Below are 14,138 nucleotides of genomic sequence, written 5' to 3'. Positions count from 1 at the left end.
CTCAGAGACAATGTGGATGATGGGAAAAAACCACCATTCTCCTATTCTAGAACAGCGACTGATACGTATCAGTCACTCAGCAGTCAAGCAGCCTTGTTGCTTCCTTCTGAAAAAAAAAGTAGTCCTGCCCCTTATTTTTTTTTTTTCTATAGTGTGATTTTCTGTGCAGCATCTCCCTAAATATTATACAGTGAACTGGCTTATACAAGGCTTTGCATTTTAATTTGGGCCTGAAAATCAAGAAATTAACAACTGAAGTGCTCAACATCCCAGTTAGGTTTTTGCAGCTTTGACTCAAGCTAATTCATACTAGCTGACTGACTCAGACTAGGAAGAAATTTTTATGAAGGATAGAATTTTACTTCTCCATTCTTTTGTTTTTAACTGTTATGGAAAGTGTATTTTTTAAAACAGGGAAGAGACTGCAAGATTACTTTCCACTCAGGAAGAAAAAACCCCCGAACCAATAAGATGGCAAGTGACAGGTTTAAATTCCACTGGAACAAAATTAGGAGATCCCCAAGTAGGCTTCATTTTAATGTCATTTCTCAAAAGATGTATTTCTCAGAAAAACAACCTTGCTGTATAAAGGGTTAGAGGGTAATAAATCAGAAGTGGTGCCACTACAGAATACACGATTGAAGAGCAGTTTTAATTTTCCATTTCAGAGGATGAAATAGCTCAATGCACAGTGGTTAAGAAACCCAAAACAAGGTGGGAGTTTAATAAAGAAACTAGTTGATGCTCAAGAGATTCTCAAACTGCACTGACGTCCTGCATGTTACCTAAAGCTTTAGAACGTGGTGCAGATTCTCGGTGTGATTTCATTAATGCACAGAGTATCAAGTTACAGAGAAGACTCACATAAATTTGTCTTTATAACGTTTTTAATAAACATTCCAATAAGCCATACAGTCTATTTTACTATGTCAGACTATTGTGTATAGACTTCAATAAACATGTTAAATGCAGAACTAATAACCTGTTATATGAGACGCAGCAACTCCTTTGCCTTCTTTGAATTAAATGTACTGTACTGCTTTTAAACTCTTTTCAAAGAAACTACTAAATAAGATACTTCAGTTACATAAATTTTCAACTCACCTTTTTCCGGTGAATTCTGCTTGACCTTTCTTATTGAAGATGAATTTGGAGTCATTATATCCCCACCCATTCCACTTCAAAAGTTCTTGCCTTAAAGGGAAAAAAATATGTAAGTGACAATATTAGCATATTGCAGATCCAAAATGATTTTCCATCATATGGTTTTGGAAAAAAAGTCTTACCAGACAGCAATTCAAGAAATCAAGTACATACCAAAAGTACATAGAGCCAAAAGAAATTCCGAAATCACAACCATTACTCCCTCAGACTGCATCCTCTGACTTGAAGGACCAGATGCTCTATAAAAACAACCACCAGCTTAAGTCATTGCACACTGTGTCGAATCATAGAATCCTTAAGGTTGGAAAAGACCTCCAATACCATTATGTCCAACCTTTCACCAAACACCACCACGCCAGCTGAACCACAGCACTAAGTGCCACATCCAGTCATTTCCTGAACGCTTTCAGGGATGGTGACTCCACCACCTCCCTGGGCAGCCTGTTCCAATGTCTGACAGCCCTTTCAGTGAATTCTCCCTGATGTCCAACCTGAACCTCTCCAGGTGCAGCTTGAGGCCATTTCCTCTCATCCTGTGTCACCTGTTACCTGGGAGAAGAGGCCAACTCCCAGCTGGCTCCTGACAGGGAGTTGTAGAGAGTGACAAGGTCACTCCTGAGCCTCTTTTTCTCCAGGCTAAACAACCCCAGCTCCCTCAGCCGCTCCTCATCAGACCTGGGCTCCAGACCCTTTCCCAGCTCCACTGCCCTTCTCTGGACACGGTCTAGCCCCTCAATGTCTTTCTTGTTGTGAGGGGCCCAGAACCGAACACAGGAACACAGGTGTGGCCTCACCAGCGCTGAGTGCAGGGGGATGATCACAGCCCTAGTGCTGCTGGCCACACTATTGCTGATCCTTGGCCACCTGGGCACACACTGGCTCACTCCAGCCAGCTGTTGACCAGCACCTGCAGGTCCTTTTCCGCTGGACCGCTTTCCAGCCACTCTGCCCCCAGCCTCTAGCAGTACATGTGGTTGTTGGGACTGAAGGGGTTTGTTCTTTTGTTTTTATTTTTCTTCTGTGTAGAGAGAGTGAGTAGATCAGTAGTGATATGGTGATATTCTCCAATTGGCAAGAGTAATGTGTGAAAGATGCTTGGTTTTCAGTCTATACATAAACACCAACATACAAATAGGTAACATGTAAATATTTTCAGAATAAAAAAGACATTTAGTATTTCAATTTATTTTCTTGACAGAGAATAAAGATTTTAGTTGCTTGTCATCACTACTGCAATCCCACAGCATTCTTAACATTCAGTTGATGAGGCACTTTGAGACACATTTGGACTGAAAGTCATAAACAACAAAACCCCAAGAAGTGCAGGAATAACATATCAAATACAACCAGAATGTGATAGCATAAAATTATAAATATATAAAACTCAAACTCACAACTGCCAAAATACAAGCAGAAAATGGAAAAATCTTAAGCACAACCATATCAGAGGATGTCCTAACTATGATAAAGTCATCAGAACTGTATCAATGTAAGTATATTTAAGGCTTAAGAAATACACTAATGTAGATGCTAGCAGGGCCTAACAGAGGAATTTTCCTGTGAAACTTTCCTTTCTCATAAGAAAGCAGTTAGAGAAATCCAGCTACTCACAGCTTCTCTGTGAAAGCTTTCATTCTTGTGAGAATTGGATGGACAATAGTTTGTAAGAATGTAAACCATTTCTGCACCTGCGGGTTGTTGTGAGAATTGTTTTCAGTTTTGTGAGAATAGTATTTGGGTGTCTTACTGCTCAACCCATCACCTCGGGAGGTGGTGGGCCAATAGGCCAATCATGTAATTCCTCTTTCAAGAACCATGCTATAAAGGTTATGGGTGATTAAACGAGGCCATACCTTGCAACCTGGACTTGTGTCGTGATTCGCTGTTCTTTGGGGAATAACAGCAACACACTAATAATAATTACACATTAATCTAGCTTTGCTTTAAAGGTTTGCTTATTTATTTATACTACAAATGAAATTACTATCCTAGAAACTGAATTTTAGTTAAAAGAAATGCATCTCAATGAAGTCTGTCAAAGGATCATTTACCTCCCTGCCCCATATACAGTGAATGTAGCTCTTACTCTTTGCCAGCCTAAAAGTAAGATGATCAGGGTGGCCATTTCAAAAAGACCTCGTGATTCAGAGAAAGCACTACCTCAATCACTTTCAGCTCCAACATTACATACAAGATAACCATATGATGATTGATTACCAAAGGTTTTCATTATAAAGATAATATTAACACAGACTGCTGACATACTATCAGTGCTGTAATTCAACAGCCTTGGCTTAAACAAAATCTATTTTCTTCAAACTGCATGTATGCAAGGTTTTAATTAATCAAATGGAAAAAAGCCATGGTCATGTATTTCATTACAGTTGCTGGATTCAGACATTCTAATCAGCCTTTGACAAATCTGGCACTTAAAGTAAACATTATCAGTTCCTGAGTACTGAAATGAGACTATACAGTTTTGTGAAACAGCCAGTCTAGGTTGCCCTTCCATACTGAAGAATCGATTCTAAAATTTCAGCCAAAAATTAAACTGGGCAGAGCTGTCCAGACAGAGAAGCCCCTTGGGCTGCCTCCTCTCTCTGACCTTTACACATGTAGAGTTCACACAGGAAAGGACAAGGATCCACTCATGCTCCATAGCATGGGAATGCCTTGTGCTACTGTGACAGATTATTAAAAAGGGTTCTTAAAGCATGTTATGCAGACTTGCCCATTTTTACCCTTATTTCTATATGTGTATATTTATAAATGCTGCATATATTCATACGAACTTCCACAAAGAAACTAAGTCATACACAATGGAGCTGTTCCCAGCTGAGAACAAGGTGACACAGAATTGGCCAACTCAAGTGATTTTTTTTAACTAAATGTTCCATTCAAATCCCAATCACTGCAGTCCTCCTCAATGCAAGATTTCTCCCTCTGCTGACTAAATGCAGTATTTCTATATACCTCACCTCTGTAGTTTGTTAAATCTTGTAAAGTCAGAACAGACTTGATATTACTAAGCAAAACTGAAGAAGGCTCAAACAGCTTCCCCTCTAAGTTAGAGAGGGAAGTCCTCTTGCAAGGCAGTGCCAAAATAAAGATGACAACCATGATGCATGAAAGAGGCTAGAGAAACTAGCTGCAAAGCTGGAGACAATCAGAGCAAGACACAAAAGGCCAGGCTCTAAAGAAACTGGTGACATGAGATAAACTGATGATGGCCAGGTTTGAAACTATCATTAGTCCTGGTGTCAGTACAGACAGATACTTCCCACAAAATCATGGGGAGGTACTATTAATTAAGGACAAAAAGACAGACCCAGATACGAGGTTTTTCTGTTACACTAGCGCATTCCCATTTGCTTGCCTGTTCTAAAGACCTGATTTCCTAGGCTGGTGTTAAACTACCTGGCACTTTGATCAGGCTCTAAAATACAAAACAGAGTTTAAGAGTTTTAACTCCTAAGAGTTTATTTTCTGGCTGACCTATTCCTGAATAAAATTAAGTACACAAAGCTTTGCTCTGTCAGACAACATATCTCCTGTCATTGGCATGATGATAATTTAATTAAAATCTAAAGTAACAGTTTGCATGCTTGTAGAAGAATAGCTGACTCAAACATCTTGGCTACCTTGTAACACAAAGGCAGGAGATTTCACACCACCACACACAATAGGCAGTATTGTATCTTGTGGCAGGTAAACACCAGAACAAGAAACTTAAGCACCTAATTTTTATATTCAAAACTATACTGAGCAAGTCTGATCTTTCTATCTGGAGACAGGAAGGGCTGTTTTTGGAATGAGTCATCTTACAGTTATTCTTTCTTTTGTTCCACCACACCAGAATACTGCCAGTTTAAGAACTGTGGTTTGATTTACATACTGCAGTTTCTAGCACTTCATGCCTACATGCCAAGAACAAGTCAGAGGAAATACTGCATATGGCTCCCTAAAAAAAGTGAAGCCTAAAGAGGCCAGATTTTAAAAGAAAGGCTGATCATGCAGTTCCGATTTGTATCACACAGCCTGCAAGAAGACCAAGCTGTTCAGATCTTCTTGCATTACCACTTGAAAGGTATGTTCTTCATAAGCAAGAGCAGGTGAACCTCAAGACTCAAGAGAATTACCCTCAGCAGAGAGGAAAGCAGAAGACACCCAGAGGAGATCTCCAAGCCTCCATGACTACAGAGGCAATAACAATGTCATATTCATATAATTCAAGACTGAACTTTTTGGAAGAATGTTACACATTAGTTGACATGCTATTCAGCCCACCTGCAAGCAGCTCTGCCAGATGAAGCCAGGGCAGTGTGCTGCTCTTCCCTAGGTCTGGCTCACTACCCCAGCTCCCTCAAGCAAGGGAAATACACTGTAACACACACTGGCTCTGCATTTCCCTGTCTTTCTAGCTCTCATTTGGAAATCAAAACTGCAATTTGACAGCATAATAAGAAATAGAAGGCAAGCAAGGGAAAAAAGTCTTTTAAGTGTTTTAACAGCATTCCTCCCTTGGCATTTTCATACTACCCCTGGACAGCATTATTTGTACAGTCACCGTTCCTTAGAAAACACTTTTCACAGCCCAGCTCCAGCACAGCACTCCCACTGCCCTCTAATGCCCTGGTGCAGCAATTAGAGCTGCCTGCCAGATTAGCATCAGGCACCGTGTTTACCTTGGCTCTCAAGAATGATCCAAGCTGCAACTGAGCAATCGATGCAGCCTTCTGCATTTCCCAAATTTTTCATTCCCAGTATCTCAGTGTTAAGCTCATATGCCAGATGAATATAAAGGGCAGAAAGAACTGCTGACCATCTGCAGACTTAAGCACACATTAAAAGCTTCCTCCCTGTAAAAGTACCCAGTGTATTCAGTGCTGTCTCTGAAGACTTCAGCTACCGGTTGATATGCAACTAATATGTACCTTCATTATACCTAAACTTTTACAAATTATGTATCTGCTAACACATCAACATTTTGTACCATCTGAAACAAAATTACCCTTGCAGTAATAGCTTCTATCCTCATTCTTCAAAAAGTTAAGAATTTGGTTGCTAAATGTTAAAATAACTAAAAAAAAAAAAAAAAAAACCTGAATACCCTGTATAATATCTGAATACATCAAAATATGTTAGGAAGTTTCATGTCCCATTATGAAAAAAAAAGCTGCTTAGTTTGACTTAGTCAAGTGACATGCTCATGCTACACGTGTTGTATGTGTAGCAAGATATAATTTTTACACCCTTCTGTTTTTCTTCCCAGACTCCTTTCCAAGAATACTCATAACCAAGAATCTCACCAACATTTGATACTATTCTCAATTTAAACTAAATGTTATTCAGTATTGTACCCAAACTGTCTACTTTAAAAACACGTTTCCTATTCAGTACATTGGCTTCAACAAAATATCAAGCTCATTAACTATCTCATTTTTGACAGAAACGTGGAATATTTTAGCCAGAAATAGTAGAAACTAACCAGTTCTTTCTTGCCTTCTAACTTAAGATATAGAAATTCACTACTGAAATATATGAAGTAGTATAAATCAAACCTTGCTTAAGGTTTTTAATGTTTATATATACACACAGAGAATTATACTGCCTGAAAGGAAACAAGTTACCATGGAAGCAGTGACAATAGATTAACACAGTGCGACTAGTTTAAGCGAATTTAAATACGCCACTTTCATTACAATGCCTAACACTGAAATACTAGTTTGACTCACTGAATAAGGATTTTTACAGTCAGGGGGGCAGGAGGGTGGCTCCTGGCCCATCAGCTAAACTAGTGCTCCCAAATCATCCAGTCACTCAGCTGGGCAGGCAGAGGCCTTTGGATTACACTATTTCAACGAAACTGTACCTGCCAGCACTGTTCAAATCTCAGGTTTTAGTGACTGTCAGAGTGACTGGATGAAAAAGTTCTCATCTCTCCCTTAGGAAGCTGAAGGATAAGCACAGCATCTCCCACAGATAGCCAAGGCTTCTTTGGAGAAGCAAGATGAAGGTGCAGTTCAACCCAGCTGGAGAAACGTGACTCAGGTGGAGCTAAGCCCAGATGCTCCCATCAGTTTCCTCACAGTAACAATTCAATCACCAGCGGATGCTCAGCATTAAAATCACATACACATAAAATACTCACAGGCACTTCTGTTGCACAACGGAAGAACCAGCAGATTCTTGGAAATCAGTTTAAAGTGGCAGTTTTAAGGGCTACCCCACGGGCTTAAGCACCAATATTTGCCTAATGTAACAGTCTTGCAAGTTGTAGAGTTCTTGCAAAACTCAGTGCATGGGTGCAGTAATACTGAGGCAGTCTGGTGTGGTAAGGTGTTATAACAAGACATTACCCAAAGAACAACTCCTCAGAGCCTACCTCAGTTGGACTTTGGGTTACCAACCCAGCCCAACAGCTGGAAATTCAGAACCCTTTCCACAGGTGGTACCAGAAGATCACTCTCCCTCTCCCCTGGAGCAGTATCTCTGTTCAGATTATACAGTCACACTTCTCAACCAAGTAAGCAACACTACAGAGTGATTCTGAAGCCAGTAGTAAATTAGTATCAGGTGCCTGAAATAAAGAAAGAACATGTAGCCCAAGGAATTGCTTCAAGAACTGCTTTGTGAAAGCATCATTTATCTGGAGAGGAATGCCATACTGCAGGCAGAGAGTATCTCCTGCGTTTGTCACTCTTATACTCTTTCCCTCTTGGAAGACCTTCCCTGCAGGAAACCTAATATAATTGTTCTCAAGTCTGAAGTCAAATAATGTGTTTTATAACCTCAGACACATTCAGGTTCTGTAGCCCACACTTTCAGCTAAGCCCCTGCAGCTGCCCATACACCGAATCAGTCGCTATTCTGTTTGCTGAATATCTGATATGACAACACAAACCCGGGCTCATATTTACAGTTTAAATCTACAGTAAGCAGCAAATGCAGACAACCAGATTTTAGGCATAAGACATCAAGAGTTTAGATACCCATAAGTAGAGTGCTTTTCTTTAAACTATTCTGATAAAACAAGTGTTCACTTTCCTTACACACGTTCTTAGCCTTGACTATTTCATTACTCTTCATTTCACCACACTGTAATAAACAAAGCCCCAAGGAATAAGGAAATTAGTGTTTCTCTAGTGTTCTTCCATAGTAAATAAAGTCAATTAGGGCAAATTAAAGATCAAGGAAAGCCAAGACATTATCATCATTCTTCTCAGTACACACTTGGCCAAATGACGATTCTTATGCAACAGAATACTTTACTAGAAGCTCTCTCTATTCCACCTACTACTTCAGCTGACACCAGTTTCACTTTTATCTTTGAAGAGACTGCTCTACTACGAAACACACACACATGGCTACTTCCAGGCAGTAAATGAAACAGCACAAAGACATCAATCCTTTGAGAAGTATTTTCTGAAAGCTTGCAAAACCAGGAAACCTGCTTTGCTGTCTTAAAAGAAATAACTTAATGACGGAATCAACAGTCTGCCATTTATCTGCGCACGTAAGTTCAGTTCCTGGACAACACTGTTTTACCCATCCCACAGAGAATCTTTTAGCATGCTCTGTAGCAAATATGAGATAATTGCTCAAGGAAGCTTTCTGGCCTACCCCAAAGACTTGCACAAAACAACCCAGTTCTGGATATAACAACACTACAGAGGCATTATGCTTGTCCATCACATTCAACCTGCAACTGATTTTTAATACTCCACATTATTTATTTTCTACAAAGAGGTACAGTAACACTTCAGGAAAGTCTTGTTGACTGCAATCTGCTGCACTACTGATCTCCTTACTTTACTTCAGCTCCAAGTAGCTTCTAGTTCAAGTAATTACTTTAGTCTATTGCATTATCAGATTACTCTAATTCTATTCAGTTTAAATAAACACATCAAGTTCAAATAAACAGCTATATACACATTCATTTTCTTGTACATAACAGTTCAGATCTCAGTAGATATTAAGCAGCTGAACTACTAAAGTCTTTCAGTTTTTGCCATAAACTGCTACTTGCTTTCATATAATAATCTATATTAAGCTTCACATATCAAATACTTCACACTTTTACCTAGGTTCTTTTTCTAATAAAATTTAGCTAATGAATATATCCAGTTTGGCTTACTTGGTATCAAATGATCTAACAATAAATATTGTATTACTTAAATTCTGATGGATTTCCTACACTTCATCTTCCTGACGTGCAACTACTTGGACCTACACGTTCGACAGGAATTGCTGTTGCATATGAAGTCACTTTTACCATCAGATTATGACATCTTTTTTCATGTTAATATTTCCATGAGAGAATCTTCTTTATCTGTTCCTCTACTTCAAGTATTAACTTTGACTAACATTTAATTGCTTTGATGCAATCACAGAACCACCTGTGAACTGCCACACCTTCCTCAATGCAACAGGTTCTTACTCTTCTGATTTCTTAAGACTGGTGTAATGGCACCAGTTCTTTCCTTCTTCACCCTAAGTTTTCATCACTTTAAACTCAGAAGTCAGCTACACCAGGATACAGTTTAGCACGAAGTGTTGCTTAAGCACTGTTCTCTAAAGGATGAAGTCTTTATTATAAAGATCGCTCTGAGTATTGCAGGTAAGATACAAAGCCTCTCTGAAGACACTTGTTGTATTCAAGTAGTACCAATTCTTTAGGAGTTAATTAATGCTGCTGCATAATAAAATCATAACTGTTAGCAGCAACTACAGCAAGAATTGCAAGTGTGTATATGAAGAAGGTTAACATTAACACATTACTCTGAACAACCTGCCTGTGAACTCGACACACAGTCAGCTGGCTACACAGTCATCCCTTAGTTTACCCCATGTAACAGTATGCCCACAATAATTAAAAGATATGCACAAGCCTCTCTTCAGACCCTAGGAAAGCAGCTTCTCCACAGAGAGACAGGATAATCAGGAGATCCTGTCCTGCTTTCTTTTGCTCCAGGACAGAATAAATTTTAAGCCTACAAGCTACTGAGTCAATATTTAGCTGAACTAAATCATTATCCCTTTTAACAAAACCCAAATTGTTTAAAGTTTGATTTGAATAAGTTATAATATACAAGTGATTTTCATGAGATCAGCATCAGTACAGGCTCCAACTCTGAGGCACTCTTACTTTCTAACACACCTAGCAGTTACTCTGGGACAACTCTATTCTAGAAAGTTGTAGCACCTGACTGCTTCCAAAACAGTACAAGTTGAATACTTCATGTACATACAGTTATTCTGAAGATTAAGTAAGTTTTTAACTCATCAGCAGAGTGAGCTTACCAGTCAACAAAAGTCAACAGCATAACATAAAAAGATGGGAAATGTAATTTCAAGGAACAGTTATTTTCTAGTTCAATTGTTTTATCAACCTTTTCAGCACGCCTATCATCATGTTAAGGCTTCAACACACATTGTGTAACTATGATTCCCATCTTTCACTGCAACACTCAATTAAAATATTACGTTCAAGCCGGGAATGCCACTGAGAAATAACATCTCTCTACTCTTACCGTACCTAAGATTTCCCTCAACAGGATACTCAAATAGATAGTTGCTTGTCTTTTGAGGAATTTTCCCACCTCAATAGCTATAATTTGAAAAAGCACAAAGTGTATTACGATACTTAAACACATCAATATGCAAATACATTGCTCAGTCTTCAGAGGCATTTTTATTTGGAAACAAGAAGAGTTGGATGAGACCTACAGACTTTCAGTCAATACCACATACTCTCCATCCTCCCCTCGCTGGTGAGAAATGTCTGGGTAAGATCTTTAACAGTTTGGTCTTTGAACTATCAACAAGAAAGCCATGTTTCTAGAGGCCACTGTCTACTGACTGTTAGAAAAGCAGCCAGAAAAAAACTTCTGTGATCACAGATCTAAAGTACTACAAAGGGGTTTTTAATCAAAGAAAGCCATCTACTTTGCAGAAGAAATGCAACATCAGGAGAGTGCACCTAAATCTGCTAAAGCAGTGTCTATAGCTTTGCCACTATTTAAACACTACAGGAAAGATGCAACAGGTGTAAAGAACAAAAATTTTGCTTAAGGTACTTTGGCTACGGCTTTGCTAGGAAAAATTATAATAGTTCAAAAGAGGCAGAAGAGCTGACTCAGGATTCAACAGACTACAAGAAAATAGCATCCAGGTTTGTATCGTCCTAATATTACTGGTAAAAGGCATGCACTGTCTCTAGGTCAGTTATTTTTACTAGATTTTCCCATCAACCTTCTCGGTCTCATATATAAAAATCAGCTCCAGATTAGATGAGTGTCACTAGAACACGACTCACTTGCCCCCTCCAAACCAGTGTAGGCAACAGAACTGTCTTTCTCTGCCATCACTCCAAAACCTGGGTATTATCCTCAAACACAAGCTCGACCAAGATCCCCATATCCTAGCTATACTGAAGTATCAGAGTTTTCACATGCAGCATCTTAAGCATGTTTCAAACATATCTCAGATGTTCAGACAGAACCTTAAGACAGAGATAAAGCTGCCTTTAAGTTTTTCTTGTTTCTACACATAGAAAAAGGCTGGGCTCTAAGTATAGCAAGAATGTTGTACCTCTGGTGCAGAATAAGCTTTCCAGCAACTCCTTTACACCCCCACAGAAAATTTTTGAGTCCAGATCAAGTTATTTAGAGTAAAAACAGTAAACCATTATGATCCTACAGCAAATCCTAATAGGGGAGAGCAACGTCAATAACCTGTAGAAGTACAGATGTTAAGTTCCCTAAGCCTCTGTTTCCACAGAGAAAGAAGCAGGTCACATGCATCTGCACTGAAGTTTGTTTCTCCTGCTCTTCATGGATGCAATAATTAGCTGTAGGAATTACACAGCGATCCATTTAAAATAAATCCCTTAAAACTAGCTAAGCTGGTATTTTTCCAGAAACAGTGATTTCTTCCTAGATTCAAACCAAAGCAAAACTCAGTATGGAAGGCAACAACTTCAGAACAACCCATTTGTCCCAGTGAGCAGCACTGTTTGATACATCTCCTGCACAAGCATCAAATTCCCCTCAACGAGAACTAAAAGCTTTCAAAGCTGTTCACAGCTGACTACATGTGCATGACATTCCAGTCCTCCCAAAGCAGGCAAGTTCAGCTTGTGACCATAGGCCACAAATTGCCTGTTAGGAGAATTGAGGCTGCTTCTTGCTCTCTTTTTGAAAAGGTTGAGTGCAAAGCATGGGCTGAATGGATTCTTCTCAAAGGAGGAACAGCTCTTCTATTCACTGCTTGCCCGGTCTGCCTCTGGAGTGCCCCCATGCACAAACAAACTAGTCCCCGTCCACAGCTCAAGAGAGAACAGGAGGCTGTCTACAACCTAAGCCTTAAAATGCTCCTCTAAGATAGCAAGCCAACACACATATAGAAAATCCATGTCTGAGAAAGGGGGAGCAGTATAAGAAAGTCACAAAACTAACACAAGTCCACCCCAGCAGAAAGGGGGCCTCATGATAATAAATTACATGAAACTACATAATGGTATCATAATCATAGCATTTTTAAAAACTATAGAATAAAAACAAATCCAAGAGCCAATGAAATAACTTCGAATTAGAGAATTTGACTGTTCATCTTCCCTTGGTGTCGTGTGACCTGAGACACCTTACTACAGACAATAAAAACCAGAAAAAGTAGTTCATATCTCTAAAATTATTCATTTCTAAGAAACTTTTGTTAGAGCCTAACGTATGAGCACACTTTGCCAGCATTCACGTCAGCTGAAGGTTTCTGTGAACAGGGGAGGACCGAGAGACTAGACACAGACCTTGCTCTTTACACGTGCTGCATTCCCCATTAGAGCAGCTTCAAAGTATTTTACAAAACCAAAACTTCTTCATCACATCTAAAGAAGTGACTAAGGTGACCATGAACGACTTTCCACTTTAACACCATCCCACTTACTACAGAAACAGGTAAAAGGCTGAAGACACCTTCTTTTGGTTTCCTCCAGTCCCTACAGCGATGAATGGCTTCAGCACTTCCCCCGCGACTGGGACGTGCCTCATCCTCCTCCCCGCCGCTCCTTCCCGCCCCGCCGGAGCCCCGCTCCTCCCGCAGACCCCACGCGGGGCCTCCGGGCCCCGCCGGCCCGCGCCTGTCCCCGGGCGGGAAGAGAGCGCTGTGGGCAGCGCGGGCAGCCCCGACCCAGGCCCGCACCCATGGCCCCGCGCTCCGGCACACCGCCCGGCCCGGCCCCGCCGGCGCGGCCCGCGGGGACCCCCGCCCGCACCCACCGCTTCTTCGGGATGGAGCCGGAGGCCGGCCCGGCGGAGCCGCCCTGCGCCTTGCAGGGGCTCGGGGAGAGCGCTCCCCGCCCGGGGGCCTGAGGCGAGCCCCGGAGGTGCCCGGAGATGATGCGCAGCCGCCGCCGGGCGGAGGACGGGGAGCCGCCGCCGCCTCCCGCTGCCTCCCCGGCCGCGGCCGCCATCGCTTCCGCGTTGTGCCGCGACCGCCGCCGGGTGAGAGGGCGCGCGGGCGGAAGGCGCCGTACGGCGCTCCCCGCGCGGGCCCGGCAGCACCGCCCGCCCCCCCCGCCCCGCGCCCCGGGGCCGCTCGCTGCCGTTCCCCCGCTGCCGTTCCCCCGCTGCCCCGGCCCGCTCCGCGCGTGTTGCCGGAGCCTCCTGCCTCGGCAGGGCTGGGCTTGGGGGGCAAGTCAGAGAGAGGGAGAGAGAAGGCGTTTATTAGAGATTTCCCGCACCTGGTGCTGTAATTATAGCCCCTCTCGGTCGCTGAACAAACTTGAGAGAACACAAAGATATCCTTTAGAGATGAGGATTGCCTAAGTTAATGATGAAATGCTGATTAATGGCAATAGCATAGGCGGGTTACTTAAGAAATAGGTCGGTGAGGTGGCACATAGTCCTGCAGGTGTTAAGAGATTCTATCGTCGCTGTTGACAGGGACACAAGGCCCTGGTGAGTGAGTGCATCTGA

At 41.6% G+C, this 14,138-nt stretch overlaps 1 protein-coding gene across 1 annotated transcript in view; it reads right to left on the bottom strand.

The window, feature by feature from the left end:
- The window catches only part of AGPS (alkylglycerone phosphate synthase), a 53,115-nt gene extending 39,466 nt beyond the window's left edge, over window positions 1-13,649 (bottom strand). The window contains exons 1-2 of the mRNA XM_042040525.1: window positions 13,440-13,649; window positions 1,105-1,194 (exon numbers count right to left, since the gene is read on the bottom strand). Of these exons, the coding sequence (XP_041896459.1) occupies window positions 1,105-1,194; window positions 13,440-13,633 (284 nt within the window). The 5' untranslated portion in view covers window positions 13,634-13,649. The remainder of the gene's footprint in view (window positions 1-1,104; window positions 1,195-13,439) is intronic.
- Between the last annotated feature and the right edge of the window lie 489 nt (window positions 13,650-14,138).

This window comes from Corvus kubaryi, unplaced genomic scaffold (genome assembly GCF_017639235.1).
Source record: "Corvus kubaryi isolate FWS band 111438036 unplaced genomic scaffold, C.kubaryi_AGA036_p1.0 37396, whole genome shotgun sequence".
NCBI lineage: Eukaryota > Metazoa > Chordata > Aves > Passeriformes > Corvidae > Corvus > Corvus kubaryi.
Note: the sequence above shows the minus strand (reverse complement) of the source record. Positions and strands in the feature narration are given on the sequence as shown.